This window comes from Mchenga conophoros, linkage group LG20 (genome assembly GCF_057382185.1).
Source record: "Mchenga conophoros isolate Kocher_MC1m ecotype Shallow Benthic linkage group LG20, M_conophoros_male_GT1.1, whole genome shotgun sequence".
Taxonomy (NCBI): Eukaryota; Metazoa; Chordata; class Actinopteri; order Cichliformes; family Cichlidae; genus Mchenga; species Mchenga conophoros.
Window position 1 is genome coordinate 16,011,894 of NC_140545.1, and position 15,319 is coordinate 16,027,212.

Sequence of the window (15,319 nt, forward strand, 5' to 3'; positions counted from 1 at the left end):
GCTGGTGTGGGAATAAACACAAAGGCAAAGCAGATGTTTCCTCCATGCTCTTTAATATAGGGGCTTTTGCTCTTTCTTTATACAGTGTGGTGGAAGATGTAGCCTACTGATGTCTGTACCTGTACACACTACTGTTGCTATTAAAATAGTTCATTTACGTGATATTATCTGGCAATATTTATGATGTCAGCTAAATTTCTACACGAGGCATTGAATGTCCTCAGTGGAAGGATGTTAAATGACTCCACCTCTGTTACATTAGTTACTATTACATAGGTTAGGGAACACACACAGTCAGACAAGGACTAAAGCGTAAAGTGACAGTACACATTCAAATATTGTCTGATTTAAAAAAAAAAAAAGAAAAGCCAAACATCCTCCGTAGTCCTTTTCATATGCATTTAAAATCACATGTGTCTACAGGGGACATGTATATATAATCAGTCACCCCCACGCACTGTACACTGACATAACAGCACACTACAACAGGAAGTTCAGGTGTATCTTGGGACAGTCGGGTACAGCTACATTTTTCAGCACACCTGTAGTACCAGCGTAGGCATTCTCCTTGGCTTTAAAGTTCCACATGGTAAAAATACACCACAGGAATATTTTAATGCAATAGACTTAAAGCTGCTAATACGGAATCTCCAAAGTCCCAAAATAATCTTTAAAAAGTGACCATTGGAAGATATTACTATAGCTGCATTAAAAAAAAAAGACGAATGCACAAAATACATTTTATCATGCTCAAGAATGGTACCTTGCATTCCATTTTTTTTTAAAGTAATTAAACAAGAAGATCAAATATCCACATCTAATTCAAATTGTGCATGTGGGACTAAAAGTCATTATCAAAGCAGCTTGCCAAATCTTCATTATCTAGCATTGTATTTCAATTAAACATTTCAGGAACAGGAGCCTTGAGAATAAACATGTGCCCACCTAATGGTGCTAAACCAAGACGGCTGAGATGGTTGCTACTACCATTAACAATTAGCTGTTTGCTAAAGAGCTACTTTTGAGTGCTCCTTTGTTACAAGGGGTCACCAGATGATATGGCACCAGATATTTTACACCAGGTGACCTTTCTGACGCAAAGCACATTTGTGTTTGCCTGGAATCAAACCAGCCACCTTTCATTTGCTGCTTGGTAGATGTACCCTTTGGTCCTTCTGTCATCCTGTTTCCAAAAATCAGCTGCAATTAACAGCGGGACTGTCACATCAAAGTACAGTGCAGGTTTACATCAGTAATCACTTACATGATTATTATAGTAGACATTTTGGTACATAATACATTAATATTGAGAGGAGGAGGTAGCTTTCCACATTGTCACACCAGTTCCCTCACAGATTTATGGCTTTTGGTAAAACAGGGAATTGTTTTAGCCTCTTCATTATTTTTAGCCAAACCTTTCCCACAATGCAGCTGGATGATGGGCGCACAGCTCTTGCACAAATCATAACAATGCAAACGATGCTGAGAAAACCTCGTGATTGTGTCCGTAAGGCATTCATTCGATCTTTTCATGGATAGCAATGCATTAATTCAGATTATCATGATTGTCACTGACATCTGACAATTACATAATCGGATCACACAGTATGAGAAAAAAAATTATGTTTTTGAAATGAGAGCTTTTTAGAAATGTTATGGCATCTATGTATGTTAATACATAGATGTATGTAAATGTGAAGGGCTTAAATAAACAGTTCTTATTACATGAGAGAATACTGCTTTACAGCATCCACAGGAACAAGCCATACCTACATGTCTGTAGTATCTTATTTATGCCTAATTTTTGCTTCAGCTGCACTTTAAACTATCACTGCAGAACAGAACAATCAGAAAATGCTCAGTGAGCTCACACACACAGTGCAGCTCAAAAAATTTGGGTTGAAAATTGCGTCTTTCTTTCTTTCTTTCTTTCTTTCTTTCTTTCTTTCTTTCTTTCCTAAAGAAACACACATTTGTTGGAATTTAAAATCATATATTAGATTTACCAGAAATATTCTAAATGACAATAAATTGTTCAATAATCATAACCGAGTTAGTATTACATGAAAGTATTGCCAGTCCGAGTTCAACTTCAATTGCTATTTCATCAACACAATGCTTGGTTCTGTAACCAGAATAAAAAGTGGAGTTGAAGGTAAGAGGACCAGTACATCAGAATCTGTCATTAGAGAAACAGATGTCCACTCATCTTTTCACTTTCAACTTATGTTGAAAAAGTTATGACTTTTTATGAAGAGCATGAAATTCTCGGGCTAACCTCAAACTTGCCAGTGCTAAATTACAATCTCAACTTCAAGTAATTGCTTAAAATTCATAAAGTGAACAATAGTGCAAAACATATAAACCAACTGGTGAAAAGAATAGAATAGAAAAAAGAACAAAAGTGTTTTTTTTAACGCAGAACAATTTGAGTTGCTGTTTTTTTGCTGGTTGTGTTGGAACATTTTTCATTCGACATTTAAATCGGGACGGACAGATTTAGAGTTATTCCATGGAGGGATTTATCAAACACGCCCCCTGGGCACAGGAGTTTACACTGAAGACCAAAACATTTTGTAGATACTTTGTATGATTGTTTTGTGTCACTTTATAGTAGTTTTGCACCTGCTTGTAACTTTACATTCCACTAACACTGGGGTCGGCAACCTGCGGCTCTTTAGTCCTTATAGTGCGGCTCCGCGTGGTTTGGGAAAATAAAGTATTTAGCTGAAGTGTATTTTATTTATGTTAGTTTGTTTTTAACTTGTAGTTCTAAATTGGAAGGTTATTGTGATATTGAAATATAAAATTAAAATTATATTCTATTATTTTTTCATCGCTCAAAATAAGCGTCACACTCGCGGAAGCCGGTATACCCGCCGAAACGCCCTGCATTTATCCAGACTTTCAACCCATAGACCAGGGGTGGGCAATTCCAGGCTCCGAGGGCCAGTGTCCTGCAGCTTTTAGATCTCACCTTGGGTCAACACACCTGAATCACATGATTAGTTCGTTACCAGGCCTCTGGAGAACTTCAGGACATGGTGAGGAGCTAATTTAGCCATTTAAAATCAGCTGTGTTGGTTCAAGGACACATCTAAAAACCTGCAGGGACACCGGCCCTCGAGGCCATAGCCCAATTATGGATCTTCGGATCCACATTATGTCAGCAGCTGTTCTCCACCGTGAACTATGTTAAAAACAAACACCGCTCACGCCTCACAGATGACAGCTTACAGTCCTGCGTAAAGATGAAGTGACTTCGTACAGCCCCGATTTGCAGACGCTGTGCGCAGAGGTTCAGGAGCAGAAGTCCCATTGTAAACATATCACAGCAGACCCGACGATGCTTCCATGAACACGCTTTTCAGCATCTCTTTATTGACCACTTTTCTCACACACGGTCGCTGTACGCATACAGCCGGCTGTAGCTTTTCAGCTCACAGCCCGACACATACCAACACAACAGCACAGATAGCACGGACGTTAAGGCAGCGAGGCGTGATTGCGGGTGCCGCTCAGGTGCGTCCGCGTCCCCTGCAGCGGCGCAGCAGACCACGCCCCGCAACACACATTAACCAGGTAAAATACATATTTAGGCAGAATTTTGCAAATATCTATTTTTCTGTTTTTAGCAGCATAGTGCTTTTTTTCCAATTACTTTTTTAAAAGTCAGGCCAAGGCTCCAAAAGCCCAAAGGTGATATAAGGATGGCGGCTCACAGCAGTTTTTGTTTGCTACATGGATCATTTTAGTTCAGCTGGGTGTCTTTCCTTTTGTTATATTTCTTTAAGAGTTCAAAATATGTTAATTACATAAATAAAATGTAATTTTCTCTGTAGCACTTCATGGATTTCATAAGCAACACACCTTAGTTGTTCACACAAAGCATAAGAGTAAAACACTATATATACACAATGTTATCTTCATTTTAGATGTCAAAAAGTATTTGCGGCTCCCAGTGTTTTCTTTTCCGTGGAAACCAGGTCCAAATGGCTCTTTGGGTGTTAAAGGTTGCTGACCCCTGCAATAACATCTTGGTGATTTTGCGCTGCTTTGATTTCCCTCTGTGGTTGATTTTTCTTTTATTGGTCACTGTGGTTCTCTTTGTGGTTGTTCCACATGTATTTGAAGTTCTTTGGCGTGTCTTTGTAGTTGTATGCAGTTGTTTTAAGCATCTTTGTGGTTGTGTCTCTGTGTCATTTTGTGGTTTTATGTCTGTGCAGTTGTTTTTCTTCTTCCTGCAGCCCTTTTACATCTTTTTGTAGTCATTTAGATATAATTTCACATCTATTTGTATTTACTTAAGCTCTCTTTGAAGTCATTGTTTTATATTTTTGTAGCCACTTCAAATCTCTTGGAAGTGATTTTGCATCTCTTTTAAGTATTAGACATCTCTACAGTTGTGTTTTCTCTGCATGTTTTTGTTGCTTCAAAGTCATTTAGGAAATCTCTTTGAAGTCATTTTAATCTCTGTACAGTTTAGGCACCTCTACAATTGTTTGTTTTATACATCTTTGAGGTCATTTTATATCACTGCAGCGACTTTCTCTTTCTTTGTAGTTGCTTTTTTTATCCAACTGTCTTGCAGACCTTAGTATTTATTGTCATTTTCTGTCTCTTTGTAGGGTTCTTTATGTTTTATTTCCTTGTACATGACTTTGTAGTCACTTTAGGTCTCTCTGAATTCATTTTGAACCTTTTTGTAGACATTAGACATCTCTTGCATTGGTTTTACGTTTCTTGCAGTTGTTTTGTGTCATTTTTGTAGTTGCTTGGTTTCTTTTTGGAATAGTTTTAAACTCTGTTTTAAACTCAGCCACCTATCAGTCATATGTCTATTGACATATGACTGATAGGTGGCTGTAGGTCAGGAGGTAGAGCAGGTCATCTACTGATTGTAAAGGTTGGTGGTTTAATCCCTGGCTCCCCTTAGTCTGCATGCCAAATATTCTTGGGCAAGATAATAACCCCAAGTTGCTCTCCCATCTCAGCATCAAAGTGTGTGAATGGTGGTTAGAAAACATTTAAAAACATAGAAGACAGTGCTTGGGTGAATCTGGCATGTTGTATGGAGTGCCTTGAGTACTCTGGGAGAGAGTATGTAAGTGTTATGTAAGAATTAATCCTTTACATAGCATTTTTGTCTGTTATCTACTGGCAATTGTTTTCCACCCTCTTGCAGCCATATTGCTCTTTAGTGAGCTTTCAGATCCCATTCCAACTTCTGGGAAGCTTTTTGTTTTGTTCTAGCAGTCTTAGCAGTTAGATCTGTGCCCAGCAGGCCCATTCAGTTATCCAGCCATGATTTGCTTATTTGTTCATTTACACATTCATCTTTCATCACAGTCCTCTCGTGATGCACACATTCAGACAAATGAAAAAATACCCTGATGCTAAGTGCATTTAAAACCCAGACACCTTATTAATGTACATCTGAACTGTCGACTAAGATGTAGCACACGATGTCTGTAAATGCCTTTCAGAATGATCTGTTAGACAAGTTAAGCGGAGTTATTAGCAGTGACTGACTAGCTCTTGTACAGTTGACTTGGAATACATACTACCAGAATGACAGTTAAAACTACACCACAAGAGCATTAAGTTTAGCAGAAATATACAGCACAGATCACAGACTGAGCACAACTCATTCCATTCAGAGCTACACTAAGATACCAAAGTGAGCCGGTGAGGATCTACAAACAAAGTGTTTGATCGTGACATGGCATTTCAATTAGATTTAATCAGGTGACTTTAAGTAACACAAACTGAGGTCTGTTATTTTCACCAAATGTTGGTTCTGGCAACTTTGCTTTGAATACAAGCTTAAGCAGATAAGGCCCATATGAGACAATATGACTGAGTATGGAAAATATTCCACCCTAAAATATAATGTGCATGTTATTATTATTACCTTCCCAAACAAGTAGACTGCCCCAATAAATAAATAGATACATAAAATGAAAACAACAAAAACAAAAGCTCTCATATGGATTACAGAAACAAATCTAAGATTTTATTTAGAGAGCTTTGCTTTTTAATTTTTGAGTTTATCTTTGCAAAGACTCAGGCTGGCTCTCAACTGAGCTTCATTTTTAGTGTATAGTTATAAGTGTGGTATTGATCTTAGTTTGAGTTTAATAAATCTGAATAGCTTTATTTATTTAGGAGAACTAATCGTAATGCTCTCAGGGTAGAAACACAACGAACATGGCAGAATAGGTAAATCACCCATGGACTTTCTATAATAATTAACATCTCCTTCATTATTAATGAGATTCTGGCTGGCCTCCTGGGGATGCAGAGGTTAAGAGAAATTAAAGTGCACATTCTAACGTCAACATCAAGTACAGGGAAATTTTTAAGCAGTCTTTAGAAAAAAAATTGCAGAAATCAAACAAGGTACTTGCCTTTATCAGGTTAATTGGCAGGTTAGACTAAATAACTGCCTACAAAAGGCGCAACATGAAGACTTCATTCAACAAGGACAAAACCTGTTTTTTGTTTCAAGTGATGGTTATGCATATTATAAGTAGATGAGAATGATTGACGACATATGCAATTTTATGGCCTAAATCAATGCATGTATCTGTGTATAAGAGAAGATAAGATAACCTTTATTAGTCCCACAGGTGGGAAATTTGTCTCTTATCTTTTATTATAAAGTAATTTTAATCTAAAAAAATCTACATGCTGCTAATGGAGAGATGCCAAACAGTCTTTCATTGTTCTTGTAACAGTGACAATAAAGATCTATCTTATCTTATCTTAAAAACAGTCTCATCCTAAGTGTGATGGCATCATGGTTTTTGTTTTTAGATGCCTCAAACTGCTAAATGCATGAAAGAAAATTAGAAATCAGCTTCTATGCAGTTGATGTATACACACCTCAGATTAACCTACTGTGTTTGATTAATAAACATCTACATAGGATTTTTGGCAGAGGTCATTTTAATGATGAACAACATTCCTTTGGGGGGTTGAGCTCAACCAAAACGCTTCTTTGGCCAGGAGAGAGAACTAAAACCTTAATACGATTAAAAGTAAGTAGAGTTTAACTTGGCAGCACAACTGAACTGGCCACAGCTGGGTGTTTATGATTTGAAGCAAATTTAATAGGTTTGTGTGTTTCTACCCTCGGAACATCCCTGAGTTTTGTGTCTACGTCATGATGGCAGACACACTCTGAGATTTCAGTCTTGAAGATCAATGAAAACCGTCTGCAGTCGTAGAAACATGTAAATTCTGATTTAGAGTGGATTTTCCCCTCAGCCATTGCTTAATGACTTGGTGAAGCTGTAGCTTTTTGTAACTTGGTTACACATGTATACAAGCTCTTATACATATATGCCACATATACACACACAACCAGTCAAATGTGTTAGAATTCATAGGTTGAGTAGTCAATGAATCTTTTACAGTTTTCCCTGCATTTAAGATCAAAAGAAACAATCAGCATAAAAGATTCAGGCATCATTCATTTCAATCAGCTCATTTACTTTTCCACAAGCCAGTAGAGCTGGCAGACATCTCGGTAGCAAGGCTGAGGAACATTGGGTGACAGACATTGCGGAGCAGAACCAAAACAAGGCAGAGCTTGTCAGTCCAAGAGCTTCACATTTCCTGTTTCTTATACCCCTCTTGCCTATTCTTGGCAGAAACTGCAGGACAGGAAGTCCTTGTCTTCTTGCACTTGAATCTTCCAAGAGAAAACCTATACAGGAAAGGTCGTGGTTAAGGGCCACAGAGGTGCTGAGCAGATTTTCCTCTTATATCTGTGATCCTCCTAAGTCTCCCCCGCCTGCGGGGTAGTGCCTCAGCCCGCCTCCCCTGCGCAGCGAGTGCAACGCCACAGTGCAACAGCCTCTCAGCAGTGATCCTATGTGATACATTGGCTGTCCTTCCCGGACTGGACCGCGGCAGAGCCACGCCACCGTCGGCACCACAGGAATGGCCACCGCAAGCAGATCAACTAGGAAGTGACGACTCCAGTAGCTTTTCTGAATCGTCCCAGAGCTAGATGATTCTCCGTTCTCTTCTGCAGTGTCCCCTGTGGCACCGTGCTCTTTTGTTTCACCGTTATCATTGTCCTCATTGTGCACCTCTACCACTGTAACACCACCTATCTCCTCATGGGAAGTAGACCTTCTTGGCTGGATTGTGTGAGGCTGTTCTATAGCTGGAGATGATCCCTGGTGACTCGGACTCAGGTGAGGTGTCTCTACCTGGGTTGATTCTTGTAAAGGACAGCTTTCTTGCTGCGTGTCCACAACTCCGAGGTTTTCAAATGATGTCCCACCCTGCCTGCCTTCTCCACAGCATCCTCTTAACTTAAGCTCACCCTGCCATGTTGCTGGCATCGCAGCAAGATCACAGAGTTTTCCTTGAGCCGGCTTCTCTTCAGCACCCTGCCCTCCTATCTTCTCTCCCACTGAACCAATCAGCGTCTGTTGCCTTTCTTCTGCCAGTTTGATCATAACTATCTCCACCTGCTCTTCTGCCACAAAAGCTTCCTTCTCTTTTTCCTCTTTCTCCTGCTTTTCCTCCTCCTCTCCATACTCTTTCTCTTTATGCACAGGACTTTCCATGGAACACGCAACAGTGGCGGACCGTGGTAAAGATGGGACCACTGGAGTTTTGGGGATTGGCTCTGTTGCTGTACTCATGACTGTTGCTGTGGTTACTGAAGTTGTGGTGGTAATGGAGTCCAACTCCTCGTCCCCTTCATCAGACATCCAGGTTGAAGTGGGGCTACAGGCCTGGGACCGGAAAGTACGTTGCTCTGCGATGGTGTCCAGATCGGCGGGATACCCTGCTGTTGTAGGGATGGGGCAGCTTTCTGTCTGAATGCCAGTCTCCCTTAAAGGGTGCAGGTACAGATGGTGGTGGGAGAGGCAGGGGTGGCTCATGCAGCTCACTCCACCCAGACCACAACGAAAGGGTGCCAGCCCCTCCCCTGTGCACAGCTTCTCATACGTAGAAGAGTGTGGCATAGTATGCGGCACAGAGTGGGACAAATTGTGAGGGAAAGAATGAGGTAAGGTATGTGAGTAGGTGTGAGACAGTGAGTTTGGCAGAGAGTGGGGATGAGAATGGGGAAGAGAGTGGGAGAAGGTTTGCGTGTAGGAATTAAGTAAAGATGCTGTTTCCTCAGAAAGGAATGCGGCCTCCAGCAGAAGGTCAGCCCGGCTGGGGATGTTACTCTCCCCACAGCACACAAAGCCGCTGTCCTGGGTGCCGTCGCCTGAGAGACAAGGAAAGTCCGACCCGTTGTCATTGCGGTCCGCCAGTGCCTGATCACTCAGCTTTGTGTAGGTGGAACTCCGAGTTAAAGACCGGGCTGGGGAGCCATCACAAGAGCAAGACCCTCTTCCTCCTACAGTAAGTTTGGGTACTCCGCCAGGACTTTCTCCTGAAACAGATGCTGGTGCTGAACCCCCAACGCGGGTCCGACAGCCTGGCATGGCCTCCGCCTCCTTTGCTAATCCAGCCTGGGCCAACTCCATACTCAGCAAAAGGTTCTCCAGCTTGTGGTTCTGAGCGTTGATATCCTGAAAGTACTTCTGGACCCCTACATCTCCACTGAGGCCTCCGGCATCGCTCAGCCTGGCACGAACAGTATCCACAGCCTGTTTGAGCTGCTGGATTTCCTGACGCGCCTCCTTCAGGGCCAGCTGAGCCTCTACGCGGTGGCACTCTTCTTCAACCCAGTCCTCCTGCATTCTGTAAAGCCGGCCTCTCAACTCATCTATTTCCGTGTCCCTAAGAGGGTGACAACAGAGAAAGGGTTAGAACCTTTGACGATAAGAAGCACAGACCAATATACAAGATCTAAGAAGAACTAGCATAAAACCTTACTTTATAGGACCTGCCAGTCTCTCATCCTGTCTCAGTATCTCACCTGTCTTGCAGGGTGTTGATGGTTTCTTTTAGCTTGGCCCGCAGGTGTCGGATACACACCTCCTTCTGCTGAAGGGGTGTGAGGTACTGCTCTGGTGGAGGAGGCCGAATGCCATGGTTGTCTGTACATGACGTGTACTTCTGATGGCGTCTAAAAAAGACAGGACTTCAGTTTATGAAAAGAATAAGTGGTGTTTTCCATTTTTTGAGATGTTAAGAAAGAAGTGATGGAAGGAAAGTTAACATCACTATTATAAGAATTAAGAGTTTCAAACACTCTTAACCTTCTGAGGTCTAGGTCATCAGTGATGATGATATCACAAATAACTTTTTGCTTATCTTCAAAATAGTAGGTTGGGGCTCAGAGCTGCTGTTTTATCAGTAATGTGGGCTTTTTTCCTTTTTAACAGCACTCACCATATTTTCATTCACATATTCAACCAATGAGCATAAACTGAAAAAAGAAGAGACTGCAAATGTGCTCTTTCATACTTTTGGAAAGCGAACTGGAGTAAATAATTTTTTCTTGTGTCATATCATCACTAAAATTCTGATTAAATTTGATTGAATTATTTAATCAAAATTTGATAAATTTTGATTAAATAGCTAATTAAGGTAATAAGACAGCAAATCATATTAAGTTCTGTTTTCACTGAGTTGACAAAGTCACAAAGAGTTCCATTTTCTATCCCAAGGCATTAACGTTATACCTCTTGTCCATCAATGCAGTAGTGCGGCAGAGTTTGTGGTGCACTGCTGTTAGAGAACAAGCCCACAATTTGACAAGTTAGAGAAGTCATTATTTTGCAATGTTAGTGTTGGAATTTGGGGAAACATTAGTAGGAAGAATCAGAATCGGTGGCCCGCATTGCAAACATATTTAGCTCTAGCATTGGGACTACGCTGGTACAAGAGCTAGTAGAAATGTGCTACACCTCTTACCCTTTGGTTGGGCTGCATTCACTGCCTTTACATGAGCCTGAGTTGCTGCTGCTGCTGAGAGAAGCGTTTCCATAGGGATCTCTATTACTGGCCGCAGCCGGAGTGCGCCTGGTACACAGTAAGAGGAGACATGTTAATGTGTTCCTGGCAACACCATGGAACCACAGTCCAGACACTAAGTGAGCTGCTAAGCTAAACCATGACAAACGGATCCACAGTGCAAACAGAAATGAATGGAAAACACTTCAATCCAGGTCCACCACCATGCTTATACAACACAGGTCTACACAGATACACAGAGTACAATATTTCAGCATGTCGGCCTGAGAAACAAATACACACACTCCTCTTGGCACTCACAACAATGCTGAAACTGAAAAGGACATCAAATTAGCGTTACTCAATGAAAAAAGAAAGTTTTCACCAGAAGGGAACTAAAAGAGAGCAATCGGACAGAAAAGAAGAAGAGAGTCAGACTAGACAGGATGTTTTCTAGAATGTGGTGTCACAAAACATTTACAGCAGTGCAAAACATCTTGCCATTCCCATGCTTTAAAGGATCAAGACTGATTGGGAGGAAAAAAGAGTGAGTCGGGACAGACCGGGAGCGAGGGGTAGAGGGAGAGTTTGTTGAACGACCGTGGCGATCCGGAGACTTGGTGGAAGTGTATCCCTTGGTTGGTGACTTGGTCGATACATAGCCTTTAGTTGGGCGCATTGACACCATACAGCTTGACTCCATGGGCACGTAGTCTAACTCTATGAACCTGCAGTAGTCAAACCTGACCAGAGACAAGAGGGTGTTAAATCACAGAGGGTGGCAATGTGCCTGCTGCACACTGAAGGGAGGTAAGGTTGGTTGACATTTAGCATATCTCAGCATAATTTTAAAATGTAAGAACTCAAACAGTGAAGTGGCTCAGGAGAGCTTGCTTTCTAAAAGCCATGCTTCAATGTTGAGGCTCCTCTGTTTGGCTTCCTATACTGCACCGCTAATAGGAGCAGTTTACTGCTATGAGGCTTTTACTGGAATGTAAACTAACACTGCATCCTGAAACACAATTTACAAGTGATAAAATGTTTTAGGTCTTCTAAGAGCAACATGGAAGCAGCTGCAACAACAATAATTCATAAACGCCCCATTTTAACTCGCAACACACTTTCACAAAACTATCTCAGCAAACTTATAGAAATTTCGCCCCACTTTTGATGACAAGTGCAAACTAGCTTAGCTAAAAAAAAGTTAACTTTAAGACAACTGACACCTGTGCAAAACCACTATAGAGACCAAGTAAAACCACATAATATCAAAGAGTAGAATTGGTGGTGTATATATATTTTCACCTCTAGGCATTTTTACTATCCAGCAAAACATGACACAGTTTGTTAGTACAGTTTAATTATATCAGTGGTAGATAGGGGAAAAAAAAGGGTTATCTGTGATTGGCAACTTCTGTCAGCGTCTGTGTGGTTTTAAAGTCTATAATGAATGTTCACCAACTGAGTTACTGTTGTTCTTTAACTAGGACATAACTGTTGCCCAATCACTGGACACCACACTGGGAGGGGAGGACAAGCAGGGTCAATCAGAACAGCCATGATGGTATTGGACACAGGACACGAAAACTCCACACTAAACATGCACATAGTCTTGTATATAACTCGTCTCGGTCTTTAAACTTTTTGCTGTTCATGTCATATATATGTATATATATAAATATATATATCATACTTGATGATAGTCAGTGTTTCCCAGAAATACATATCTTACTTATTTCACCAACACAGAAAAACTAATGAAGCACAATGTTTTTGCAATTTGGCTGAATTTTTTTAATTGCTCTTGAGTTCATTTCACTCTATTTTGAAAGTACAGTTGTTAACTATGTCATGTTTCCATGATGGCAAAGTGACGATCTCACTGTTCGGGGGGTCCTCAGCTTCTTCTTCTGTTAGCTTTTCTTTCTCCAGCTCCACCATCATGGACTGCAGCTTACAATGCTAATCTTGCAGATCTGGAACAAGCTGGAGGTTCACTTTAAACCCAAATGCACAGCTGCTGGAGAACTAGTTCAATTGCTGCTATGTTGAACTCCCAGAAGATCACGGTTGCCAATTGCAGGTCAAAACTGTTTGACTGTTGTCACAGGATTTTACTAACTGAGGAAGTTGCTAGATAAACAGCTGACGACTGAATTATTAGATATTGGTAAGTGGCTGTCTTAATCATCTCAGAGTTCAGCTGTGAGCTTGAGGGCCACATTAATCAAAACTTCAAAGACTTTTGGAACTAATGCTGCTAAGCTGACTCCACCAGGGCTCTAGAGCAGAACAAGGACTGCTATGGTCTGCTGCCGTCTAAGACAATGGAGCTGAAGTCCATCGACACAATGAGGAAGTTACAGGAGAAGAAGCTAATTACTGTCCTGTTATTGTCACAAAGCACCTATGGAAAAGTTTTTAAATTTACTTCTAAAAAAAAATTAAGCAATACACCAAGTCCAACTAGTGGTGTATGAAATCATGCATGCACATGTGTGCACAAACAAATGACCAAACAAAGAAACAAACTAAAAACTCTTGCAACACTATAAATGAAATTTTGAATTTTGAGTGCCCTGTAAAAGATTAATAATAATTTTACTCAGGGTTTATTTGAGCATGCAGCTAAGGTTCAGCAAAGGTTCCAAAAAGTAATTTTACGGATGAGGTCAAGTAAAAAGAACAAAAACCTTAATCACCTGGATTATGTAATAAACCGCTGGAGACAGTTTGTAATAGACAGATACATTATATTTAAACTATTATTGAACGCACGTCTGTTGTTTCCATTTTCTACTGTATATTTTGCTACTGAACTGAGTCACCGTGTCCTGTGTTACATAATTAGGGAGGAAGCCAGATATTGACAGCTCAACACTTGATAGCACAGAAATGGGGAGAAAGAAGCAGCAGAAACACTGAGCCTGGAAAATACACAGTACAACAGTGTTTAGGGCGTGACAGTTCATCCCAGCCATCTGCTGGGATGGAACTAATGTCTGGGGTGTGGGTGTTGTCTGCTTGAGGCAAGCATTTCCCAGTTGTCAGGTGTTAGCATGAGTGGGTGGAGAGGAGTGAAGAGATATTCCTTTACGAAAGCAACTTTGCTCAAGAGGCTGAAACTGATTTAGTAAACAATATCTCGATAAACCAAAAGCACATTCGCATTACAGGCAATGCTGCTGCACATGAGTGTTTCACACAGTGCTGTTGAGTGAGTGGCTGCGGTCAACCAGTGATCACAGTATGCACATTAAACGTGCCATTTCTACCGTGCATGTAGCCACTAAACCTAATCCTTGAAAGATTAGCACCAATTCTTGCGTTTAAGTGCATGATAGTATCACAGACTCTGTATTCGAAGGTGATGTGACACAACAACACGCACACAGTTCTTGCCACTTTCTGTGCTCCTTACAGGCCACAGACTGTATACATGTGTTGAAAGTAGCCACAATGACACTACCCTCTGATTTGGTTTGAGCATTTTCCACATTACCATTCTGATTTTTGTACACTTCAGTCAGGACTTATCATATCCATGGTAGTCACACAAGGCGTTTATGTTATTGTTGAATCTATTTCTATTTATATCTATCTATATCTATATCTATCTATTTTAAAAAAGTACATCATGTTGTTTTGGATAAGTCTTGAAAATAGCAACCGAGGCCACAACTCCAATCAAAAAATGTTTATAAAGATATCATGAAGTCAAACAGAAGTCATTTTGCTATAGCCCTATGTATAATAGACTCCAGGCATGCCTGCTTTTTTGGGACCACATTTTTACATTACAATGCACCAAATAGGCATGCTCCCCAGGTGAAGAACAAGCAGGTGACAAAGTAGTATAAGAGGAATGACTACTTGGCCTACGGGTCTCCAGCAGTCCATGTCTGTGTCCACAACGGAGGATAATCTTGGCTTGAGGTTTTAATGCACTATAAAGAACTATGCTAATTCCGCACTAAACTAATCATAAACCTTTAGCCTTTATGTTAACAGTAGCATGGTGCAGGTTTTCTTGTAGCAAACATCATCTAAAGTAAATGAAAATATAGCAGATTTTGGCAAATTCAATACATAGACCTCCCTTTGAAAGTCTCTTGTTGCTTTACATAGTTTAAAGCTAAATCTTAATGAATAACAGGACTACCTTATAAGTCATCAACTAGCTCTACGCTGTATAACAAGAATAAGTCTTTTAGCATTGATTGCATGCAAGTACCCATCTAGTATCCAGAGGTAATGTTAGCTAACTAAACAAGCTAGCTACTGATGGTAAACTCTTCAGTTTACCTGCACATACATGTCTGTGTCTGCTAAATTATTCTTATCTATGCTGGGGATGAATATTTATCCCAACTTCTGAGTTTCAGTACTGCGTCTTAGATAAAGTCTTCAGTGCAAACAACAGTCAAATAAAAAAATC

The 15,319-nt window shown here is 40.6% G+C and overlaps 1 protein-coding gene across 3 annotated transcripts in view; it reads right to left on the reverse strand.

Annotated features, from left to right (window-relative positions):
- Positions 1-36: 36 nt before the first annotated feature.
- The window catches only part of snphb (syntaphilin b), a 33,105-nt gene continuing 17,822 nt past the window's right edge, over positions 37-15,319 (reverse strand). For 2 of the 3 annotated variants that reach the window (XM_085260853.1, XM_085260852.1), the window contains 4 exons: positions 11,445-11,624; positions 10,843-10,950; positions 9,902-10,051; positions 37-9,762 (listed from right to left, as the gene is read on the reverse strand). In XM_085260853.1, coding sequence (XP_085116979.1) covers positions 7,770-9,762; positions 9,902-10,051; positions 10,843-10,950; positions 11,445-11,624 — 2,431 coding nt within the window. In that variant the 3' untranslated portion in view covers positions 37-7,769. The remainder of the gene's footprint in view (positions 9,763-9,901; positions 10,052-10,842; positions 10,951-11,444; positions 11,625-15,319) is intronic. The other variant, XM_085260854.1, reaches the window with a different exon arrangement.